Source organism: Pseudorca crassidens, chromosome 12 (assembly GCF_039906515.1).
Source record: "Pseudorca crassidens isolate mPseCra1 chromosome 12, mPseCra1.hap1, whole genome shotgun sequence".
Classification (NCBI taxonomy): domain Eukaryota; kingdom Metazoa; phylum Chordata; class Mammalia; order Artiodactyla; family Delphinidae; genus Pseudorca; species Pseudorca crassidens.
This window is the reverse complement of record NC_090307.1, coordinates 64,945,934-64,971,136: the sequence shown is the minus strand read 5'-3', so window position 1 is coordinate 64,971,136 and position 25,203 is coordinate 64,945,934. Positions and strand designations below refer to the sequence as shown.

The 25,203-nt window shown below is 62.4% G+C and overlaps 1 protein-coding gene across 1 annotated transcript; it reads right to left on the bottom strand.

The window, feature by feature from the left end:
* Window positions 1-222: 222 nt before the first annotated feature.
* On the bottom strand, window positions 223-24,562 carry RTN4R (reticulon 4 receptor). The gene is made up of 2 exons (XM_067699845.1): window positions 24,279-24,562; window positions 223-1,926 (listed from the first exon to the last, which is right to left on the bottom strand). Exons 1-2 carry the CDS (start codon window positions 24,298-24,300, stop codon window positions 503-505), a joined length of 1,446 nt encoding a protein of 481 aa, XP_067555946.1. The 5' UTR covers window positions 24,301-24,562; the 3' UTR covers window positions 223-502.
* Window positions 24,563-25,203: the final 641 nt, after the last annotated feature.

Here is a 25,203-nt window from a genome sequence, read left to right as displayed (position 1 = left end):
GCCCAGCCGGGAGGGAGGGAGCCAAGGCACACTGAGGTCAGTCTTCATGGCCACCACAAGTGCTGGGCTGAAAAGGGTCGAGCTGCCTGCAGCTCAGGCCATACCACCAGGCAGCTGCCTTCCCTTCCTGGGACTCTGTGCCATGACGGGGGCAGGGCTGCACCTCCAGGGCCCACCTGCCTCTCACGGCTCACAGCAACCCCTAGCCTGAGAGGCCACAGCTTAGGAAAAGAGCTCTTTATTCCACATCGTCCAATATTTTTACACAAGTAAAATAAAACGCATATCTCTATATATCGCGATCCAGGCGGGAGGCGGCGTTCTGGAACAAACGCCCCAACCACGCCCTGTAAACATGACGGGGTGGAGATGGGACGGGCAGGTGGGCAGGCGGGAGGCGCCGTCAGGGAGGGCCTGCCACCCGGGGCTGGCTGGCAGTGGGAAGGGACCCCGTATGTACACACACCTGGCTGCTGAGAGAGGCTTTGCGCTCAGTGGCTGGTCAACAGGGCCCGAGCACTGTCCACAGCACCAGCGCAAGGCCCAGGGGGACGAGGCCCAGGGGGGCGAGGCTGCAGGCGAGGCCAGGCAGGGCACCCGAGCCCTCCACCCCACCAGCCCCGCCAGCCCCAGCACCCCCGCCACCCGCCTGGCCCAGACGGCACTGGCTGCGTGTGCGGTTCTTGCGGGAACAACCTGGCCGCCGGCGAGGGCCCGTGGTGGGGGGCTCCAGTGGCTGGGAGCCCTCAGGCTGCACCGCGGTCAGTGGGGGTTCGGCCGAGCCAGGCAGGGTCCCGAATGGGGAGTCGTTGATGTGTCGTGGGGCAGAGCCGTTGCCTGGCGGGCTGTCACCAGATGGCACACGTCCCTTTAGTGCGTTGCCAGCCGAGGCCGGACTCCCGGCCTCCAGCACCGAGGCCTTGTCCTCAGCGTCCGGCTGGCAGCACTTGGGCAGCCCCAGCAGCTCCTCATCGGCAGGCCCGCCGGTCCAGAAGGGACGGAACGGTCTGGCGGCCACAGCGCAGCCCTCCAGGTCGGCAGTGGCCAAGCGCTTGAGGTCGCGGCCAGCCAGGCGCGGGGGCAGGCTGCAGGGCAGCTCGGATGAGGAGCCGCGGAATTGCTGCAGCCAGGCCCAGAGCGGGCGCGCCCGGCAGTCGCACACCCAGGGGTTGTCATTGAGCCGCAGGTACTGCAGGGCCCGCAGTGGTGCCAGGGCCTCCGCGGGCAGTGCAGAGAGGTTGTTGGCAAACAGGTAGAGTGTCATGAGACGGCCGAGGTCCCGGAAGGCGTGCGGGTGCACGCGGGCCACACGGTTCTGGTGCAGCAGAAGGCGGTCGAGGCTGTGCAGGCCGCGGAAGGCGCGCTCGGGCACGCTGGAAATGCGGTTGCCGTGCAGGAAGAGGTGCGTGAGGTTGCCCAGGTCGCGGAAGGCGTCGTCGGGCAGCGCCTGTAGCCCGTTGTCCTGCAGGTAGAGGTACTGCAGGGCAGCCAGGCCGCGGAACAGGCCGGGACCCAGCTCCTGCAGGCCGCAGCGGTCCAGGTGCAGTGTGTGCAGGCGGCTCAGGCCCCGGAACGTGGCAGGGTCCACGGCATGCAGCTGCGCGTTGTCGCTGAGGTCCAGCTGCTCCAGGAGCGCCAGGCCAGCGAAGGCGGCGGCGTCGATGTGGGCCAGCGCGTTCGAGTGCAGCCACAGGATGGTGAGGTTGCGGCAGGCATGGAAGCTGGCGGCTGGCACGTATGTGATGCGGTTGCCGTGCAGGAAGACGCGCTGGCTGGCAGCCGGGATGTCGGCAGGCACGGCCTGAAGACCCTGCTGCGGGCAGCTTGTGGTTACCTTGGGCTCGTTGTAGCACACACAGGCACCCGGGCACGGCGCCGCCACACTCCATGCCTGCAGCCACAGCACCCAGGCCAGCAGCTGGCTCCCTGTGGGCAGAGCAGAGGGCAGTTCGTGGGCAGGGGCTCCTGCAAGGCTGGGGTTGTGCAGGAGGGGCTGGGGCTGGGCCCAGGATATGCTGCCGCCCCTGGGAACTCAGGTGCTGTGATCCTTGCCCCACCCGCCAGGTGGAAGCTGCTGCACAACAGCCCTCCAAGGGATCGAAAGCTCCACACCAGGAAACGTCGCCTGCAGACGCCCACGTCACCCTGCCTGGCACTCAAACACACGAGCTAACACACCCGCACCCGCCGCCACTCGGGGTTAGCAGGTCACCACCAAGGCCCAAGTGAAGGCCTCCTGGGATGGACATGCACACCTGCAGATACCTTCTCGGACTCCAGTGAACACCAAGCCCCCGTGGGCCTGCCCGCTGTCCCTGTCCATCCCAGCACTGACCCAGCCTGTCCCTGTCCCATCAGCCCACAGGCCAGGCAGAGAGAGAGGCCCCGGTAAACACTGGAGCACCAGGCCAGCTCCACTCATGCAGAGGAGCCCTGGGCCAAGGATCATGGCCAGGCCTGCCTCCTGGCAGCTTCCGCAGCAGCCCTCCCAGAGGGTCCTCTCGGGCTGCAGGAAGGGTGGGGCTGTGACTCAGACCTGGTGCCCTGCCCAGGCCCCCAGAGCCCCTGGGGCCAAGGCCTGCCTGGATTCTGAGGGAGCCTCCCCACCTCGGAGAGCTGTGCTTTAACCAAGAAATTGCAGGGGCCTTGGTGAAGCCGGGAGCCACAGCCCCAGTGGCCCTCCTGCAGGAGTCTTGGTCCCACCAACAGGACACAGGAAACTGCCACAGCAGCCCCAGGCTCCAGAGCAACTCTGCCAACACAGACCAGGAGCCTAGGCCCTGAGGGCAGGCGTAGCAGGGCAGGCAGGTCCAGGGCTTGGGGGCACTGCAGTCCTGCCCCGTGAGCCCCTCAGGCAGGCTGCTCCCTCCTGCACATGCCCTCCTCACTGCCGCTTACTGCTTCCTGGCCTGGCTCAGAACACCTCCTGCAGCCTCCTCCCCTCGGCCTCATTCTCTGCTTGGTCTCCTCCCTGGGCGAGGAGCTTACTCCTTCCCGGCCAATCTCTGCACAGTCCAGCTGCCCCCAACCCTCCTGCCAAGACACGCTCCCAGCAGGTTCCGCCCCAGCCCAGGGGGCTGCAGCTCCCCTCTTCCCTCCCCGGTCTCAGGGTCTCACCAAAGACCTAGACCGGGTAGGAGACCCCTCCTGGGGTGCTGTATCCAGGCTGGGCTCACCAGCAGGGCCACATGCCCAATACTAAGCTCCCTGCCTATCATCCCACCATTAGAGCCACTGCTTTGAATGCTGAAGGTTCTTTCCGCCTTCAGGAGTAAGTCTATGAAAATGTGAATCCCCCTGGGAGGGTTATGGCTTATCAGCTAACACTTGAGTTATCAGCTAACACCTTCGTTGACAGCTAACACCTGCGTTGACAGCTAACACCTTCCTTGGCAGTCAGCTGAGAGCAGGATTCTGCAGACATAAGGCCGGCTAAGTGCTGGGGCTGGAGCCAGGAGGGAGAAAGGAGGGGCCCACAGGCCACCTTCCCCAACCCAGAACCATGACCTTGGGCCCCGAACCCCCACTAAGTCCTCTCTGCCAGGGCCAGTGCAGACGCTTGCCCCAAGCCCAGAGGCCCAGCAAGCCGGGCATGTCCAGCGGTCACAAGGAATACGCCCTCCCAGACTCTGGTCCTCCGGGACTGGGAGCACCGTCCCCACAGCCTAGGCGCCTCCTCTGTCCCCTGTGCTCTGGTGGCCACTGAGGCTAGGCCATTTGTTGGCTGCTGGGGACATGACAGCCCCAGGACCACCCCCTGCCCAAGCCCTGGGTGCCCCTCCCTGGGCTGGCTGCACACAGGAGGCCATGAGGGGGCATCTCAGCTATTCTATTTAAACTGCTGGCATCCTCTCCTGGCTCTCTCCTTATGGGCCTCCTTTGGAAAGTCGGGCCTGATTAAGCCAGCTCCCACGGCATCTCACTGTTGCCACGGGATGTGACTGTCCTATGAAAACAGTACTTCCTGCTCCCGAGACCTTGTGGCAGAGGACAATCTGGGGCAGGGTGAGGTGGGGCTCCAGTTACTCATCAGGCCAGACTCTGGACCTCACCACCACGGGCTGGGCCACACCACCAACTTGGCTGCCAGCGGCCGTCCATCATGACCATACCCACCACATCACCGACTGCACTGTTACCACTGCACCCTGACCATTGGCTCCCAGGCCTGCAGCCATGGTCTGTGAGCTTGGCTGGGTTGGGGTCAGCTGACCACTGGAACCGGCCAGCTCCTCCAGCTTCCAGCCGTCGCTAAGCGGGGCCCCCGGAAAGCTATAAGCCATGGGCTTGGGGCCGTGCCCGCTCTATGTATGCCCTGAGATAGGTACCAGTGTTGAGCCACGCATGGGGGAAAGTGGCAGAGCAGCCATGTGGCTCGGCCCTGCCAGGAAGTGGGCAACAGGCGCGAAGACATGGCTCCCCTCTCGCCAAGGCAACTGCTTTTTGGAAACCAACTTCTGATGGTCGGTCCCTCAGCACAGGCCCTGCTGTCAGCATAGCGGCCGGCGGTGGGCTCACTCCTCGCCTCAGCCACAGTAATTGGCTCCAGCCTGGCCCCCTTGGGGCCTGCCTGCTGGTCTCCATGGCAACCCCTCTGCTGAGCAAGCAGAGGGGGTATCTTTCTATGAGATAATCAAACCCAACTTTGTGTCATGTTTTCATTCTCACAGCAGGGGCCTGGAGGCCCCACCAGGTAGTGGGAGGGTGTACCCTGGCCCAAACCCCTGGACCCTATCACTCACCTAATCCCTCCCAACCCTAAAAGTCCTCCCCATCCGTCCCCCCACCCCGTCCCCAGCCTGTCCTCCCAGCCCATCCTCTCATCCCACAGCCCCCACCCCCCAACCCATCCTCCTTGGCTTTGCAGTCCGGAGCCTGAGGCCTCTCTGGCCTGCAGATCTGCACTCGCTGGTCCTGCCCACTCATCAGAGGCCCCCAGGTTGCATCCTGCCTCACCTGTCTCTCCTTTCTCTCCCCCCCAACCCTCCCACTGGCCCCAGACAGCGGCCCATTCCCCTGGCCCCACCTCCCAGTCACGCCCAGCCTCACCGGGTCCAGTGGGAGCTTGCCTCCTGCACACAGGGTGAGAAAACAGCCCTGCCCCGCCCGGCTCTCATACACAGAAATCATCGCAAGGCACACCAGGGTCCTGGTCCCACACCAGGCCACCAGGCCCCCTCAGCTAGCTTCCTGCAAACCCAAGCCGGCCCCTCCCCTGCCATCCCTCCTCTTTCCTCGGGCCTCAGCACAGAATGGATGGGTCAGGGGTTTTCTCTAGTGCCCTCCCCACGGAGGGGACCCCTGGGTCATGGCTAGGAGCCCCCACCTTAGCCCTGGTCTGCTCTGGAGCTGGGGCAGGGGCACTAGGGCTATGGTTGGTGGAGGACCAGCCACTCCGGCCTTGGGGGTGGGGGCACAGCTACCAGACTCTGCTCAGGGTCTCTCCTCCGGGCCAGTTGACAAGGCCCAGGAGGCTGGGGGGCATCAGGCCTGCGTGTGGCCTCAAAGGCCATCTGCATTGCTCACCCTGATCCAGCTCCTGGCCACTGCAGGGGGCGGGGAGGAAGGTGGAGGGAGCAGGAGAGGGGAGCAGAAGGGAGGGGAGCCAGGAGGGGTGGAGGCTTCTGGGGAGTCATCAGCAGCCGCAGGAGCCAGTGGGCAAGTGGGCAGGCGGCTGCTGAGGTCAGCAGCTCAGAAACAGGGCGTGCTGGAGGCTGCAGGCACGGGGAGGTCTTCAGTGTGTTCCCTGGCCCCTGCCTCTCCCGGGGCCCCCCAGCCTGGGCTGAGGTTGCAGGAGTACAGCTCCCCTGAGGTCTCATGGGGATGCCTCTGCCCCTACAAGCGAGGCCGAAGAGATGGCACAGGGCTGGCAGCCTTGGAAGCCCAGAGCACGGGCTCAGTGCCCTCGGGCCTCTATGCCTCCCTGCGGCTATGGGGTGGCTGTAACACCCCCTTTGGGGGTCATTACAAGGGTCCACCAGCCGATATGATGAGGCATGAGTTGGAGCTGCATAAGAATCAATTTTCTTTTTGGTGTCGTGAGCCCATTTTACAGATTAGGAAACCGAGGCAGTGAGCAGTTAAACCATGGCCTGCTCCCACTCAGAGCCGGTCCAGGAGGAAAGGTGGACAAGAGAAGGAGCCACAGAGCTGCCAGAAGGGGCAGGAGGGACATCCAGCCCAAGCCTGAAGAGCGGCCACTATGCGGCCACGGCAGGAGAGTGTGGGCAGCTCCCTCCTGTGCTCTTGGTGGCTGGGAGGGGACGTTTCCGGGAGGTTCTGAGCTGCTGCACACCCCCCTGGAGGCTGGGGTCAGCCGTCCGCGGAGGGGCCAGACCGCCGTAGCATAGCTAGGACATCAGTCTGCTCAGGACCCTCTCGAACACCAAGTACGTCCCATGAAGGGTCATGTCACAGATCGCAGTTACAAGGCAGAACAGGAGGCCATAGTCAGCACAGCCAGGCCAGAAATAGCTCCGAGCGGGGGTGGGAGCCAGTGGCGTCCACACACTGCAGAGGGTCAAGGCACCCGTCACGGCTGCACCCATACCCCTCCCATCCCTGCCAGCCCCCCACTCGCGATGGGCTCACCACCCACCCCCGTCGTCCATCTGTCCCCCCTTGGTCATCGTTGTTTCTCATACTCACCACCCACCTTCCGTCCGTCCTCCAGGCATAGACATGCGTGGCGGCAGCACACGTGGCCAGGGCGTTTCCTGGTCCCCTTCTCTGGCTCAGGTGCCAGGGAGGAGGGTGGCAGCCGCTCCCGTGAGGCAGCCCACCCTCAATAGAGCCCTGCGTCTCCAGGGGTGTGGCTACCAGCTCTCTGCCCGGCTGTGCCCCTCAAGGCCCCCTCCTTATTGATCTTTTCAGGGCGCAGCTGCGGGGCAGGGCAGGGCGGGCTGGCCAGGTGGATAATGGGCAAGGTGACCTACCGTGGCAGGAGGGTACTGGACACAGGGCTGAGCAGTTCCAAACACCAGGCCAAGCTGCGTGCAGTGGGGGAAACTGAGGCCCACTGTGGGCAGAGCCGGCCTCCTGACTGTGTTGTGCACGGGTGGACCCAGGGTGAGCAGGCCAGGTCCCTCTGTCTGGTGAGCTCTCCCAGGGGCTAGTGTATTTAGCCGTTTTACAGGTGAGGGAATGAGGCTTGGTGGGGGATGGCGGGCGTCTCTTGCTCACAGCCCAGGAGCCGGTTGGATTCCCAGCCCTGTGGTGTCCAGTTGCTGAAAAGCCTTGCTGGGCAGTAAAAAGTTAAAGCTCCCCCACCCCTACCTCACCCATCAGCCCCACCTGGAACCCAAAATTTCCAGCCGACACAGCACCTGGGAGGCAGCTCTGGGCCCTTACAAGGCAAGGAAACAGAGAGTGGCGGGGGAGGGTCTGGCCTGCCTGGGAGCTGGAGGCCCTGAATGCAGAGCCCACCCACTAGCGTGTTCCCCAGGGGGCGCCCTGTGGTCGGGATGTGGTCCTGGCTGTGACACCTGTGGTCCAGGAGCGGGCTGACCACAGGTGTCACGTGGGGGATTGAAGGGGCCAAAGAGCCCTGAGCTGGCCCCGGTCAGCAGGCAGACGTCAAGGGAGGAGCCCTGGAGCTCACTGCCAGGGTGCGGGTCCAAGAACACCCTCTGATGGGCAGGACACTGGGCCCAGCCAGCAGGCCTCAGGAATCCATCCTTGGCCAAGGGCAGGCTGCCAGCCTGGAGGCTCTGGAGCCTCACCGTGTCCAGTCCACATGCTCTTCACCCAGAGCCCACCTCCCTCGGCTCCCACCCAGGAGCCCCACATGGAGGGCTCATGACACCAGCATCTGAAGCCTCGTCCAGCCCCAGGACCCTGCCCATGCAGGCCACGCCCACACTTGCAGCAGAGACTCAGCCAGCATTTCCTCCCCCCAGAGGCTGGACACCCCTGTCCCCCCGACACCCAGCAAACCCCCCACTCCATCAGGCCATCAACAAACGCCCACTGCCTAATTACCTGGAGAATTCTGTCTCCACGACCAGCTCACCAGGGTCCTGAGGCTAATTCAATCCGGCAGCCAGTATAGGCTCGAGTCCCCAGAGGATGCTAATGAGAAACTGGACAGTGGCCGACATGCCCCTGCCCCAGGGAGGCTCAGAGAAGGGGCATTCCCTGTGCCAGGGCCTGGGACCTACCGCCACACACCTACCACTGTGCCCACCCGCCTGCCCAGATCCCCGTCCACTGCCAGCTCCTGTCCAGGACTGGACGCCTAGCCTGGCAGGGCCAACATGGGTCCTACCCTCCCCGCAATCCATCCCACACTCCTCCCGGGACCCTGCATCTACCGCCAACACGAAGCTGACCATTCCTGCGAGGCCCTGACGGCAGCCTCCAACAGGGCAAACGCAGTGCAGGAGCCCACGCTTGGGGTGCACACTCGGGGTGGGGGTGTGCACGCCATGGGCACACACAATAGGAACGCACTCTTGGAACTTGTGCTGCTGGGGCCCGCGTGATCAGGGCACAGAGGCGAGCCAGCCAAACAGCAGAGGGGCTGCTGTGCAGAGGCTGGCAGACATGGGAGCCCCACCCAGGAGCCAGGAGCCAGGAGCCAGGCCGAGGGGTTCTGCTCTCCTCTGTGGCGGGAGTTGATGGGTGGGCACATTCCCAGGTGTTCCCGAGCCCTTGGCACTTGTCAACATCACCGAAAAGGCAGGCGGTGGCCTCTGCCCGAGCAGCATCTATTTGGCTATGGAAAGACAAATGCAGGTCTCCGGAGGCCCTTGACGGCTCACCCTTGGGGATCAGCCCATCCGGCCTCTGGGCCGCTGCGCATTAGCCCCGTCTGGAGGGAGCAGCTGGACTGAAGCCCACCTTCGCTGTCCCAGGAGAGCCGAGTTCTCGCAAACACTCCCGACCAGTGTGGCTTGGGCCCCGAGAAGGGGTTAACATGGGCAGGGTGCTTGGGGGCTTTGAAACTGAGCTGGGAGAGTGAGGGTGGGGGGCAGCACTCGCCAAGAGAGACCGTGGGGAGGACCAGCATGGTCTGCTGAGCACCCCTGGCCAGAGGCAAGTGCAGGGCCCAGGACCCTCAGCCTGAGACGCTCCCATTTGAGTCACCACCGACTGAGGTCACTGCATCCAGGGGCCGTGGGTCCACAGGATGGTCCGGGGAAGCCTGTTGGCAAGGCGGCCTGCACACCAGTGCCTCTCTCCTTTCCTGGACCGAGTTGTCCCACCTTTGTTATTTGTTCCTAAATGGGAAGAGTTGTCAGCCGAGGCCTGAATCCTAACATCTTGGGAAGTGCGTCAAAACTGACTTGCTGTGTACCCTCCTCCCAGCCAAGTGGACAGTGTGATGCTAGTGGGCCAGCGAGCCAACCCCTGTGTGACCTGGCCACAGAGCCAAAGAGGAGGGTGTGGGGTCCTGAGGAGGAGAGACCCCCACCATCCCAGAGGTGAGTGAGTGGGTGGACAGCGCTGGGCAGACACGAGACAGCCCTGAGCATTCCAGCAGCAGTGCCTTGAGGCCATGAGGGCCTTCTTGGTCGAGCTTGTCTCCCAGGGAGGCCCTGTCCATCCACCTTGACATCTCAGCCTCACACAGCACCAAGCACCAGTGGAGGGGAGAGCTGGGGGAGATGGGGCCCTCACCTCCCTGGAACGCCCAAGTCACAGATGCCCCTCCCTCCTGGAGGTTTCGCTACATCCCACAGCACAACGAGGAGATGACCATCAACCCCACTCCTCAGACAAGGGCACTGAGCCTTATCAAGGCGTGGTGACCACAGGGAACCAGCAAGACCAGGGAACGGGGTCCAAGAGCCCCCTCCTGCCACATCAAGTGACCAGGGCAGGCCCTGAGCCCCAAGTGACCCAGATAACAAAAAGGGGAAGCAGCCCCACTGCAGCAGGTGAGCTGCTGAGCCCCTCCCCCCAACACATGCTCTGGGCTCTCTGACCCCAAGCTTTCTGCTCCATGGGCTGCCCGAGGTGGACCCCAGGGTCCAGGAGCCCTGGGCTCAGATGCCAGCTCTGTACACCCTCACCAAGAGGCTGGGGAAGCTGTCTCTACAGCAGTGACATGAGGATGACAACAGGCCAGGACCCGCCTCCCCGGGGCCCCAAGATGCTTCCAGCCTGGAACCCCCCTGAGCACCTCCACCCAGGCTCTGGCTTTGTGGCCAACACCCTGCCTCCCCAGGGGCTGGTGTGGGGCCTCTGCCGTTCTGACCTTGGGCAGCCCTGTCTGAGGTGAGGACCCCAGGCAGGAGAGGCCCACAGCTCACAGGTGGCATCCGCAGCCATGCTGATCTCTCTACTTGTCTTGAGGCCCCTCCTGCCTGGCATGATAGCCCTGCTTTGTCCATGAGAGGCTGCGTCTGGGTGGGAGGAGGGCACGGCAACCAGGCCATGCTGCGAACACACCTAGGGCAACCTCCCTGCCTCCACCGAGCTCAGCCTCAGTGGAGGGAGGAGGCTCGGAGACAGGCGTGGAGCCCAGCACAGATGGAATGGCCTCACAAGCTGCTGCTGCTCCTCCCGCAGCACGGGCACACTCGGCGGGCCCCTCTGTGCCCACCCTCCACCCGTGTCAGAGATCTGTGTTCATCCCACCCCAGACCCAGGACAGTGATGCCGTACTTGCTGAGGGGTTAGGGAGCAGGGTGATGAGGCTGTTCCCCCGGAGAAACGTCCAGAGGAAGGATCTCCACCATGGCCTCCGGCGTGCCCAGAGCAGCTCCTGCCTGACCACCCACACCTGCCAGTCGACAAGCCCCACTATCAGCAGAGCATCCCGCCACTTCCCATGCTTCCCTAGTAAACGCTACCAGAAAACCAGGTGTCTGGAAAAGGTGCCAATGCTGGCAATCACGGCAATGCCTCCAGAGGAAGCAGAGACAGTGCAGCGAACAGATAAAAATTAGGGAAAATCTAATTAGTGTCCTCGTAGGAATAGAAGAGGATTTAAAACAAGAACTGGGTGCTATGAACAAGGAGCCATCAGAAAACTAGAAGAGTCCCTGGAAGTTAAAGATAGAATTGCTAAAATTATCCCCCAAATCAATAGAGAGGTTGGAAAACAAGGTTAAGGAAGTCTTCCAGGAAGAAAAACAAAAAGAGACACAGGGAAAAAATGATGAGATTCAGAAGACAAATACAGATCCAACACCTGTCTTAGGTAATTCCAGAAAGAAAACAGAAAATAGAGGGAAAAAGTTATCAAAGAAATAATACCCGAAAATCTCCCAGAGCTGAAGGCTCTCCTGGGTGTGTGCCTGGCACAACACGTGACATTCACAGTGCGATTTCAGGTCTCTGGGGGTCAAGAGAGGAACAGCAACACGGCAGCAGACTTCTCCACAGCACACTGGACGCCAGAAGACCACAAAACTGCAACGGCTTCAAAACTCTGGGGGGAATCTATTTTCAACCTGGAATTCTGGACTGGGCCAATCCAGCTAGAATAGATTTGCTAACATTCAAGGGCTCATAGAATGATTCTTCACTGTGCCTTCCTTAGATGGTTAGCTGGGAATGTGCTTCACCTAAAACAGGACATAAACATGAACCCCAAGAAACACTGGGTGATGAAAGGCAGTCAGGGGCAGCTGTGAGGGGGCCCCAGCATGCCCAGCCCAGGAGGGGACAGCAGGACAAAGGCCTAGAGGGAGACTTCCCCTGGGGAAAACGAGACACCCAGTAGAACGCCTGACACAGAGAAGAGTAAGCACGTGAGGGTGGCATATGGGACAAGAGAAAAAAGACAAAGTCAACTGTAAACTCCAGGAGAAACAAAAGGCCAGACGAGAGCGAGAGGGTCACCCCTGTAGTCAGGCAGTGACAAGCGTTCATGTGACCCGGATTAGGAAACACTGGTTATGAATGTAACTGTCGGTAGTGAGACAGCCACACTGGGGAGTGTGCTGGAGAAGAGGGGGCTGGGGTAGGAGACATGGAAATGTGAAGGTAACCACCTGGAAAAACAGGGAACACGGCAACAGCAGGTGGGTTGGAGGAGGGCTACAAACCAATGCCCCAGACCAGCCTCTGAGGGCTGGGTGCAGGCTTTCACTTTGAGCAAGATATGGCCGACCACAGTGTTATCTTTTTAAAAAGACTGCATACTTGGCAATGAAATCTCAGAAACAGAGATAAATAAAAAGAAGAAAATAAAGCATATCTGCCAGAAGGTGAAGACGAACGTGGGTTAGCAGCAGGCGTCTCCAAGGTACAGGAAGAGAAAGCGGGACTGAGAGCTCTCGAAGCCTCCTGGTGCTCAGCCCAGCGTCTGGCTGCTCTTCAGCGGCTGCTCAGCCAAGGGTGGCCAAGGACGCCCCCAGCCTTCAGGGACACTCCAAGCTCCTGGCTCCAGGGGCCTCTGAAATCCAGACTCCTGAAGGGACAGCTTCCAACCTGAAGATCCATGTGTGCCCTGGGCCTTTCACAGTCCTACCACCTCCAGGCAGCCCCTCCCACTGTCCCTCCTCAGCCCTGCCTGCTCCGGGGTCACAGATCCGACACCCTGACCCCAGACCGGGGACCCTCAGGAGCAGGGGATCCAGCGGATAAACCCGGGCCCTCGGGTAGGGGTCTGCAGGCCCTGGGAGGGCTCCCCTGGGAGGGATCCCCTGACCTTGGCCTCTAGGAGAGCCCCAATCGTGTTTCTGCATCCAAACGCATGACACGCAGGCAGGGGTGCCGTGAATAAGTAATTGCCCTTTTATTAACGCGTGATAAATTATTCCTATATGATTGTGTGTGATAACTCTTCCTTATTTGAAATCAATTTGGGATGGAAATTGTTGGCGGCTTCTCACCAGTGAGGGTGGGAGGACCAGGCGCGCCGCTGCCTCCTGGAAAAGCAGGTCAGTGTATTTCGGCTACTTCCTGAGGCTGATGCACCAGGCGCTCCTGGCAGCAGAAGGGGGTCGGCTGCCCTGGGGGCGGGGCTGGGACGGTGGCCTCATTTCCTCAGCACCAGCCCCCGGGACAGGTTCCCAGCATGGCCTCTCCCACCCCACCCCCCGCCTCACGGGACCCAGGGCACCGATGCTCCTGGCAGAGGAACGGGCAGGCTGGGGAGGAGTCCCTGAAGGCCCAAGGCATTGCTGGGGACTGCCGTGGCCAGGCATCGGGAGGCAGGGGGCCATCTGCAGGCCACACTCCACTCATCCCCCCTGTGTACACCTGAGGACCCAGGCAGCCCAGCCTTTCACCCGACAGAGGACATACCCAGCGCCCAGCTGGCCTCCCCTGCCTGCCCACCCAGGCCGGCACAGCTTGACTTCAAGCCTGATGAAGGCATTTGCCTTTTCCCTAAAAATTTTCCTAACGAATTCACATCCTCATTCCCTTCTCACTCAGCCCAACACACAAGTGTCCCCAGCGTGAGCCCAGGCCTGGGTCAGACAGACTTGCTCCCCACCCAGTGCCCTTGGAAGGCCCTCGGCCTGCTCACCTGCAGATGGCCTGTGAGGGGCTGCACACAGCAGGTGCTCAATAACCACTGAGCCAAGGAAAGAAGGGTTGCACCCCGAAGGCCTCCCTCAAGTTGACCCCTCACCGCGTGGCCCCATGGGGCCAGGGGAGCCCGGTGTGGAGGAGGAAGCAGACGCGCGGGGAATGGGGTGCCCATGGCTGGTGCCCACGGCCCTCACAGGCCCCGCCTGCTCAGAGCAGCACCCCGTGGCCCAGGCCCCTGCACCTCTTCTGTTGATGCATCAGAAAAATCCAGCAACCCACTGGGCAGGCAGCCAGCTGCCTCTCGCCCACCCTCCTACTGTTCCCTGGTCACAGGCTTGCCCCCGTCATGAGCCAGGTCACCCCAGCCCAGACACGTCGCCCTGCTCAGCTCAGGCATGGCGAGCAACCTCCGCCTCTCAGAGCCGGGCCTGTCATCTGTAAAAGGGGGAGGCTATGTCTGAGAACTTGACAAATCACTCCCAGGGTCCGTGAAACCCCCACCTCTGTCCGCTGCCAGGTGCCCCCTTTGCCCCACACCTCAATGGTCAACTTGGCAGGTTTACCTTGCTTGTTTCTGCACCCCCGGGCCGTGGGCTCCTTGGGGCAGGACTAGGGCTGGTGACGGCACAGGAGATGCTCCATAAACGTCCGTCACGTGAATGTAAGAAGTGTGAGGCTGTGGAGATGGCTGTCCCAAAGGTGTCCAGGCCCAGGAGAGTCCATGGGGCACTGACATCCCCACAGGGCGAGGCAGCAGTGCCTGATGCCAAGGGCAGCTTCACTTCTGTTCCAGGCTGAATGTCTGTGCCCCACCCCCCAAATTCATATGCTGAAGCCTTCACCCCCAATGTGATGGTATTTGGAGGTGGGGCCTTGGGAGGTGATTAGGTTTAGATGAGGTTGTGAGGGTGGGGCCCCATGATGGGATTAGTGCCCTCATAAGAAGAGATACCTGAGAGACTGTTTTCCTGTGAGCAACGTGAGGAAGGCGGCCATCTACAAACCAGGAAGAGAGCCCTCACCAGAACCGACCCTGCCAGCACCCTGATCTCAGACTTCCAGCCTCCAGAACTGTGCAAAATACATTTCTGTGGTTTGAGTGTCCGTCTGTAGCATTTTGCTATCACAGCTTCAGCTGATTAGCACAACAAATTTCTTAAAACTCCGGTATATTTTTCCAGATTTTTCTACAATGCACATGAACTGGTAAAATCAGAAGAGTTTTTAGTTTGTTCCGTTTGGTCTCATGTGCTGACACTGGATGGGGAAGCTGGCCCAGGGTAGGGTGGGTGAGGCCAACCCCAGGCAGTGGGAGTCCCTTTCAAGAGCCCCGTGCTGTGGGGTCCCCGCCCGGTCTCCCAACCTCTACAAACCCGTTCCCTTGGCTGAAAAGTGCAGATGACAGGCCCCACCTCACAGGGTGTTGAAGCCACACAGCTCACGCAGGCCTGGTGCGCACAGTGGATGCACAGGAAATGCCCGGCCCGCCCACCCCACGGGAGCACCTCATGTTGCCCCTGGCAGAGGCCACGTCCCCCTTGATGGAGGGGAAGTTAAGCTACAGCTACCAAGGGCATGATGGCACCTGACCTGACCTGACCTGAGCTCAGGCAGCACCCCCTCCTTGTTCCCAGACACCCCCCTCGGAAGGCTCTTCTTCCCAGAGTCCCACCACGCACATCCTACTCCCCTCCCCAACCACAGCCCTGCCCCGAAACCTGGACTTAGGCCCTAGGGTGCCACTGAGGGAGCAGGCGAACAAGCAGAGTGCATGGAGCTTGGCCGGGGTCTCGGTCTCTGGGCTCCCACCAAGGGTTCTTGGCAGGGAAGGGGCCTCAGCTAGGCCTGAGGGGCCCTGTGCGCATGACATGCCAGGCAGGGCCTGACCCCACCTGGGCCTCGGGGCAACGTGGGGACAGTGAACCCACCAGAGTACACATTGGCCACCCGGCAGGAAATGAGCTGCGGGAGTCAAAGCATGAAGGCCTACAGCCCTACCTCCCTATTTCCCACCTTCCACCCCAGGGACATACTGCCCCACCAGAGCCCCTTGTACTGACAAGGATGGTCCTGCTGTATCAGGCTTCCTGTGATCTGGGGGTCAGGGGAGGCAGCCACGGCGTCGGGAGGGCTCCGTAGAGGCACTGACACCCCCCCACGCCACCACCACACGCGTCAGGCCAGCCTGGGGGCTGGGCCACAACTCCAGCAGCAGGTGAAGAATAGAGTCCATTAGGGCCACCATCTGTCTCAGCCATGACGGGCCCTCTCGGTGACATCCAGGAGGTGTGTAGATGGAATATCTTTATGGGGAGAGTTTTTCTTTTGCCAATTTTCGAAAAGGAAGCCAGACACTTGTCACACCTGTCCCCGTGTCAGCCTCTGCCTGACAGAAATTGGGGCTGAGGCAGGGAGATGAAAGACAGCCTGGACATGGCTGGAATGCAGGGCCACGTGTCACATGGCTGGAGCACAGAGCAGCGGGCTGGCCTCCTGCTGGGGCACGCCGCCATCCACCTCTGCGGCCCCCACCCCATCCTTCCAGCCCGAGCTCCCCAAACCCGTCCCTCTGCACCCCTCTTGGTCCCACAATCTCCTCATCTGAACCCCATCTCCCTCCATCCTGCTGCCCAGGGCCTCCTGAGCCCACCCCAGGGGCCCCGGCGCACGCACTGGGCTGTCCCGGAGTCTCTGGGCTTCTGCTCACACCAGGAGCCCCCTCCCCCTCAGCCAGCAGCTCCAGGGCCTCTTTAAGACGTGGGCCCAGGGTGGCCTCGGTGAGGGCCCAGTGGGGGACCCAGGCCTCAGGCTCCTCACCAGCTTGCCAGCACCCACGCCCTCACTTCTCTCCCCTGGGTACCTAGTGGGCTTTGGGGTGTCTCCCAGGGACCTGGAGGGCTGAATATGTCACAAGAATCTCGAGGTCCCTGCTGCCCGGCATGGGGCTGGCCTGAAAGTAATGCTAGAAAGCACTTGCAGGGGAACAGAGGTGGAAGGCAGTGGCCCTCGGGGACCTGTCCAGGGATCCCCATGCCCACACCTGGATTGTGCATTGTGGTGCACGGCTAACCCCACCAGGGGTGAGGAGGGCCCTCCCCAAGGGAGGGGGGTCACCTGCTAGGCCATACTCAGGAACCCCAGCCCCAGGCCCCCCCTCCGCCCTCCATTAGTCCCCACGCATGGGATGGGGGTTGCTCACTGCCAGGGCTACATGACAGTCCTGCTGCTTCCTCAGATGGCCCTGGGGGCCACAGCCTCAGCCCCCAAGGAGATCTAAGAGCATGGTCCCCACCAGGTTCATCAGCCACTGCCTTACATGGCCTCATCCTCTGGGAGGCCCTGGGGAGCCTGGAAACTGGGGCTGGACGGGTGTGACTGGCTAGCTCTGTGTTCTCTGAGGACAAGTGGGGGCTGGACGTGTCCCGAGAGAGCAGGGAGGCCTCAGCCAGGCCAGAGGGAGGGAAGAGGCAGTGGAAAGCATGGGAGGGATCACAGCAGGGCTCTGGGAAGGGTGAGGGTGGCCCAGGACACCAGAGCCCACTTGCAGGTTCCTGGCTGGGGTGTGCTGTGGAGGCAGGTGAGAGAGCTGGGTATGGGGTGTCCTGTGTGACCTTGGGACCCACAGCCCTCCCGAGACCACTCTGATGCCCAGTGCGTCCTTGTGGCCAGCCAGGACTGGTCTTTCTCTGGAATTCTGCTTCCAACCACATCTTTGGGAACAGGAGATGCTTCTGGGCCAGAGGCCACACAGGGGGCAGATGGCCCACCCTCCCTCTGCCCGGTTCCCATCTTGCCCAAGGACCGGGCAGGAATACTGGCCTCCTTCTCGCCACACCAGAAGGCTGGTGCAAAGTGAGCTGTGGGGCAAGGCTTCACACCCACGTGGTGAAGCAGGGAGACCCTGAACCTCCTTCCAAGTCAGCACCGCAGCCGGCTCAGCATCCCCCTGCCCCAGGCCCCCGCTGGGCCTCCGCCTCTCACTGAGAAAGGCAGACACCCCATGAGGGCCCCAACTTCCCCTCCCCCAGTCGCTGGCCCTGCCTTGGGCCTGCACCTCCCACCCCCATCCCACTGTGTCCCCCCAGCCCCATTTCTCACTTGGGTCCCCATGGCATTAACTAATAGGTCACAGACCCCCCCTTGGGACGAGTGGCAAGGACCTCATGCAGAAGGGCTGGTGGGGGGAGGGAGGCCCCAACAGGGGCTCCTCCTATGCGCTCAGCAGAGGCTCCTCCTCCAGAGAGGACAGTGGGGCCCACACCCATCACACACCTGCCTGAGTGCCACCATGATGTCCCCAGGGCAGGGAAGGACTTGGGAATCTGAGGAGGCCCCTGGGACATGGGGGCCCCACGAGGCCCCATCACAGCCTCTATTTCCACGGCAAGTTCCAGCTCAGGGCAGGAGGTCCCACCTGAATGGGAAGGAGCCCCAGAAGCTGGGACAGTCAAGCCCTCACCAGGGGCTGTCCTGTGGGCATCATTCACCACTGACCCCCCTTCGCAAACTCCTGTGTGACATGGAGGCTCAGAGGGTGAGTGGCCTGCCAGGTGCACAGCTGGCTCTGGGCTGAAGTCCTGGGCTCCCAATGCAAGCCCCACTGGCCCTCGGCTAGAGCAACTCCCCCACAGGTTGGCACCTCTGCTCTCTCTCCAGACCTGTGCCCTGGAGGGGACCGCCCTCTTGAGCCACCTTGGGCAACTGGCCTGCGCCTGATGGCCAATGGCCAACCCTGAGGGCTAGGACCACCAGCTCCTGCGACCCTGGGAGCTGACTCAGGGCACTGCCTGAGGCCACCCTACCATTCATGGCTCCCTGCACACCGGTGCCAGGCCTGAGCTAGACTCAGGGACATGGACGTGGGGAGGCAGACACAGGTGTGTGTGCCAGGCACTGGAGCCAGGGAGCCAGAGTGGAAGAGACATTCCCAAACCAGACCCCCTGGTCCAGGCCTCATCGGGCGGTAGACACAGGAGAGTTCAGTCAGGAGGGGCCTGGCTGGCAACATGTTTTAGGAAAGCATCTCAGAGCCTGAAAGGAGGATGAGATGGTAGACAAGGAGACATGGGTGTCTGAGGCCACAGGCCCAGGAGGGGAGCTAGTCCACAGCAGACCTTTGATGAGGGATAAAAGGGGACGGGCAGGGAGGGGTCAGACTTGATACTGGACTTTGGGGAAGGGTAGAGGGAGGTGGCCAGGACTATGGACCTTTGGCCAAGTTGTAGGGGGTGGAGGGGCAGGTGGTATAAGGGCGATCACCACCAGACAGGCTGAATCTGAGGGACCCAGGACACCCAGTGGAGCAGAGCAGCATGTGTAGGGAAAGTGGTGTGGAGCTGCTGGGCAGGGGCAACCTAGGAGCCTGAGACCCCCACTCAGCTGCACAGGCCTGGCACACAGCCGGGAGGCAACAAACGTTTGCTAACCAACCACTGGGATGCAAGGGCCAGACAGAACTCCATGACAGGTCAGGCTAAGGTCTCAGAGCTGGCCCTGCCAGGCAGGCCAGGAGGCCAGTAAGTTTGGGGGCTGTGGATTCCCTGCCGGGCTTGAGCCCTCCCCTGCCTACCATGTCCACTCTTTGCCCCTCCCTATATACTGAGCACCTACTATGTGCCTGGAGCTGCCACAGGATGCCATGAGCCAGCCACCCACCCCCACCACCCCCAGAGCCCAGCACCCCACACACCTCAGACTCAGAGGGTTTTCCCACCCATGAAGGCATCGAGTGGGAATCCCACCTCTGGTCGACAGCCGTGGATTACGGACAAGGTCTCTGGTGACCAGGAAAGGGCAGTGCTGCCCAAGGTCACACAGCAAGCCGGTACTGCAGAGGCTGATCCAACGGCTGCCCAGACTTCAGGGCAGGGAGAATTCTGGCAGGTCCCTGAGCCCACCCCATCTGGGCTTGGCAGGAGGTAAATAAAGGCAACATCTCAACAAGGTCACAAGGGCTGGGACAGACCGGGCACATGGTGCTGGGCCCAAGCAGTTGAGGGGCAATCTGAGAGGGCTCCCGGGAGGAGGTGAGGAACTTAGAGCCTTGCCTTGGCCTGAGCCCCTCAGCACTCCACCCCCTTCCTCGATGGGCCCCTCACCCATCAGCTTCAGCCTTAGCCTGACATTTCCCGTGACATTTGCTGCAAAGAAATAGAGCCATAAACCCAAAGGTTAAATTTGCACATTGCCTTGCTTCCAGGAGAGCATGGTCCCTCCACCCACCAGGTACTTGGCTGCAGGATTTGTGTGGGATGGCCCACCCACCCTGGAGCCCTTGATGGACCCAGGTCCTCCAAAGGACCTCAGCCACTGTTTCCCAAAATAGGTTACTGGATACACTAGACCCTGAGTGTGTTACACAGGGGTGGTAAAGGAGCTCTGTCAGCACCTCTTACCCAGCCATTCCCAAATTCGCTTGACCACGAAACACTTGTCCAAGCCCCACCAACATTCCGTGGAACCTCAGTTCCATGGAGCATGATCTGTGATGGCGTTAGGCCAAAGAGCATCCCCCTGGGGCACCAGGAGGCTGCCTGAACAAAGTTGAGTCAGCTCTTGACACCCCGGTTCCTCCACTGGGCTCCCCGTGTCACCATCAGCCCAGCTCCACGTGCCAGGGCCTGGCCGGGGCTCACCACCTGCCAGGCCCACCTGGGCCAGCCTTAGACAAGCACAGCTCCTCCCCATGGCCCCTCCCCCTCTGGGAGGGCTTCCAACAGCCCTGCCCTTCAGCTCCACCTCCTGCCCTGGGTTGGCGGCGGGGGTGGGGGGGTGGGGGGGGCACTAGCAAGGCTGTAGGACTGGGCCGCCGTGGCCCATTCTCTATCCCCAGGCAGGGAGAGGCAGCGGGCCCACTAGGAGACAGGACTGTCAGGACACTGCGGGGCTAGGGCGGAGGCTAAGTGAAGGGGGCAGGAGAGAGACAGCCCCAAAGCACCGCCGCGGGCTGCACTAGGGCTGGACCAGCAGCAGAGCCGGATTCCTGATGAAGGCCAGGAAACAGATTGCTCTTGTGAGTAGCAGAAATGCAACCCCAGGGATGGGAGAGGCCCGAGGGCTCTGCCCTGCTCCACTTAAAAGGTTGGGAAGGGTTGGGATCAGGCCCTGCCTCCTACTGGGGGAGGGGCACCTGACCACGCCCCCGGGGGACATAGCAGGGTTGCACCAGGGACACTTCTCTGGTTGTCCAGCTGCACAAGCGCGGGCAGTGTGAGAGGCCGAGGCAGGTTTGGATAAATAAATGATGGCGCATCCTCGGGAAGGGATTCCACACACACCCGCAAACCCATGATACACAAGAACAGTTTCCGACGTGCAAAATGTTTAAAATACAGCGACCAAAGAAGAAACTGCAGCACAAGACACCCGGCTGGGCCCACACGATCCAGCAACGGCACCAGGAGATGCAGGGGTGTGGATGCTGCTCTGGCTGGGCTGCCATTTTCAGCTCCATGGCCACCTGTCCTTTAAAGCATTTAGTCCTATAAACTCAGGTGGGCAAGGACCACATCCCTTCACCTGCCTGGCTCAGAGGGAGTCTGACAGGCCAGGAATAAGTGAGTGAGTGAGTGAACGAACAGGTTCCTGAAAGCAAACGTGGTATCTGGGAATGGACCGCTGGAAGGGGCAGGAGCAGGCGGGCCACAGAAGGTCGGGCAGCCTGGCCTAGGGGTCAGAGGTCAGAGCCCTGGGCACAGGGCAGCCTGAACCTCATTGACTGTGCGGGGCCAAGAGCCATCAGGAACCCCAGGATGGGGCCTGGGGGCCAGAGTGCCACTCACACCTATTCCCCATGCTCACTGAGACCCCCATTCTCCCATTCCTTTGGCTCAGTTCACTGGTTCTTCATGCTCCTGACCCCTCTCTGGATGCACAGACTGAGTCTCCACGGAGACTTTCTGGCTACAGGCCCAGGAGAGCAGGAAACACAGCCCTGGGGTGGTGGGGGTGAGTTCCTCCTGCCTCCACCAGCTGGGCCCCTCCTGGTGCTGCCCCAGCTGCCACAGGCCTCCATGCCACAAAGCCATGAATTCAAGGCCGGGGCAGGGAGCACTGAGGGGCCAGCTCAGCGTGCCGGCTGTCCTGAGGGCAGCGGAGGGAGGGTGAGGTCGGAGTCTAGAGAGTGGGGGTGGGGACAGCTGCACACATCAGGCCCCTCACCGCCCGTCACTCACAGTGAACAAGAGCAAACAAACCCTGGGTCCCACCAAGGACCTGGGGCAGCCCTCAGCCTCCCCTGCCTTCCAGAGCCCGAGCACATCTCCTACGGACCCCCTACAAGCCCTCTTGGCTGTTGAGACCCCCTGGGCCAGGCTCTCCTCCATGACCACAGGGAGAAAGCCAGCTCTGACCTAAGGGCCCCCAGCTGACCGTTAGTCCTCACATAGGGAAACCAAGGGTCGGGCTTCTGCAGGCTTCCAGCTGGTAAGGGGCAGAGTAAAGATGCTGCCCCAGTGTGGGGGACACATCGGTGGCCACTTCACACCTCCCACAGGGCCCTCTCTCCCTCTCTGCCTCCCCACCTGCCCACCCCCTTCTCCAACTCCCCAGTGACCTCGATGGGCCTTTATTTCCCATCTGCAAATGGTTAGGAGGGAGGGTCCAGCTGGCAGTGCAAGGGTTCCAGGGGGACTTCCCTGTGTGGGAACCATTGAGTGGGGCAGGGTGGTGGTGTTTTCAGTATTTTGAAGGCAGAAGCACTGGGGTCAGAGCCCTGTGGGGGCCTCACCCTTTAAGTGTCCCCAACAACCCCTGAGGGAGGCCCAATTACTGACCATGTCACAGGTAAGGAGACTAAGGCATGGGTGAACTGCACACCCAAGGTCATACCACTATCGGTGGCTGAGCCAGGACCCACATCCAGGCCCTTCTTCTCCTGCCACCCCACACCCAGGAATCAGGGTCTGTGAACAGCCTTGCAGGGACCTGGTTCCTTCCTCACCTCAACTGGAGTAGAAGTGGGAGCGGTGATGATACCCACTTTAGAGATAGAAAGACTGAGGCTTAGAAAAGGGGAGTGGCCAGCCCCACTGCCCACCCCATCGTGGGACCCACCCCTCTGTTTCAAGCCTATAAGGATGACCTACTTGTCGTCATTCTACAGACAAGGACACTGATGGGTGCGGGGGAGAGCAGGTGGTGTGGCCCTGCCTCTCTGAGCCCTGGCCTGGGGTCCTCCTCACCACAGTGAGAGCGAGTCACCAATACCCTTACCTCAGACTGCACACAGCAACTGAGGCAGCTGACACACCACAGAACCTCTCATCAAGAAGGCTCTCGCCGTGGAGACCCCTAGGCACCGGGGGCAGAGCTTTCCTGAGGTCACCCTGGGTCAGCCGTGGGGTGGGCATATTCCTACCCTGAGCTGGACCTAGTGGCAGACTGCAGAGCATGCCGGGGGTCTGGCCTGTGTGTCACGGTGCTGACCTGGAGGTGTGAAATGGGCCTTCCCTGCCTAGGTGGGTCCCAGCCCCCATCAGCCACCACTGCCCCAGCCTGGGGGGAGGGGGAGGAATCAGACACTCCTTTGGCCTCACACCCTGGGCTGGGGCACTGGGCCCCCAACACACATTCCCTGGGCCTCTGCTACAGATTTGGGTGGAACCTGGCCACAGGCTGCCTGGGCACACAGGGGCACCCACGTCCGGAGGCAAAGAGACACATGCCGATATGCTCACCGGCACACATGGTCATGCGAACAGAGACACATGTGCAGACGCATACCGAGTTCACACATACACAGCCCCAGGGGGCTGGGAGGGGAGAATCCCGGACACGGGGGTCGGATCCTGTGGCCGGTTTCTCACCCTTCTGAGCTCTGGCTGCCCAGGGCTTCCCCCTTAACACACGTGCATGTAGGCACAAGAATGGGTCCCTCGGAGGGGACCCAGCGTGCGCCAAGCGTGGAGACCACAGCAGGCACGCTATGTGCACGCATGGCCGTGGGCGAGCAGGCGGGGGCGAGGACATGGATGTGCACCCACAGCGTGTGTGTGTGTGTGTGTGTACGCGTGCACACGGGGCAGCCTGGCATGCATGTGCACATGCGGTGTGCAACTGTGCAGCCCTTGTAGACATGTGCACGTGCAAAGAAACGTGTGCAGCCTGCGGCACCTTGGAAATAAGCAGGGCACCCTGGGGCAAAGGGGGGGTGGGGGGGGACGATGGGAGCACCCTCCAGGCAAGGCATGTCCAACTCCCCCTACAGGAGGTCACCCCCAGCACCTCACACCAGGTAGGGGGGAAGGGTCCCATGAGAGCTGCCAGGGAGGGGGTGCTTGGAGCCCCACCACCTCTGGTGCCCCTCAGCGGAGCCCGCAGGGGCTCTCAGGCACCCTCAGGCTGCGGATAGGGGGTGCTTGGCTGCGCCTCTCCTCGCCCGCCCCCTGGGGGGGACAGCTCTGGGCCAGCCCCGCCCCCCACGCCCTCTACTGTCGCCAACGCCCCCATTTATCCTGCTGCGGTCTAACCCCAGAAAAACCAGATGTCCTGAGCTGAGTCCGCGGGTCGAGGATGGAGGCGGCTGGACACCCCCCACCTCTGCTCGGTACCCGGGTTTCTTCAGACCTGCTTATTAACCCCTTCGCGGACGGGCGATCAGAGGCAGGACCCCACCCTTCCAGCCAGCAGCCCCCACACTAGCCCCGCCGCCGCCGCCAACTTTCCAGGGAAGCGGCAACTTTTCCTGCTGCCGCGGGCTCCGCCCTCCCGGGGCCGGGCAGCATTGCGGTGGCCTCGCGGCCGCGCGGTAACCCTCCGCAGCCTCGGCAGCCCGGGCGCGCCCCGCGGCTCAGGGAGGGGCGCCCGGGTCCCCGCCCGCCGGCCGGCCCGGGCGCGGCACTCACCTCCGGCGGACGCCCTCTTCATCTTAGGGGTCGGGCAGGGCGCGTCGGGGACCGAAAGTCGCTCCGGGGCCGGCGCCCGTCTCCCCGCGGCCGGGTCCGCATCCAGGCGCCGCAGCTCCGGCCCGGCCCCGGCCCGGCCGCGGGACGAGGCTGCACGCTCCGCCCGGTCGGCTGGGCTGTCGGGCGGCGGCGCGGAGGCGAGGGCAGCCGGCCGGGAGCGGATGAATGTTTTATGGGATCATGTGGTTTGACGCGCGAGCGCTCCGCCGGGTCCCCGCCGGCCGGGCCAGGCGGGGCGGGGGCGGGCCTGGGCGGGGCCTGGCGGCGGGCGGGGCGCCCACCTGAGCTCGCTGAGCCGGGCCGGGCCGGGACTGCGGGAGGGGCGCGGGCCGGGGGCGCGGGCCGGGCCGCGGGAGGCGCTCAGCCCGCCCGGTGCAGCGGCGCCGCGCGACCAGGACAAAGGCGGCGCGTTTCTAAAGAGGCGGCGGCCCCTGCAGGCGGCGACGGGAATGGCGGCCCGGCCCGAGTCGGCTAAGAGCGCGGGCTGAGGGCGTGGCGGCCCGGACTGGAGGCTTTTGGGGGTCCCCGAGCGGCCAGCTTCCGGGCAGGGCTTGGTCCGCAGGCCTGGGAATGCGGGGTGCGCCTCTGCCTGGCCCACGCCCTTCCTCTCCTCAGTAAACCCTGGAGGCCAACCCCCCTGCCCAGCAACCCTTTGCTGGGGTAGCATTGCTCCATTTTTCAGTTAGAAAACAGGCTTAAAGCTTAGGAGACTTCCCAGGTCCCCACCTGTCTTTGTGGCCTTCTCTGCACCACCCAGGGAGGGGACTCAGGCACGGGCCTGCCCCTACCTCCACAGGTGCCCCCCACCTGTTCCCTCCCGTGGGATGGGGTTTCCAGCCCAGGAGTTCCCCTCTGAGCCCACTTG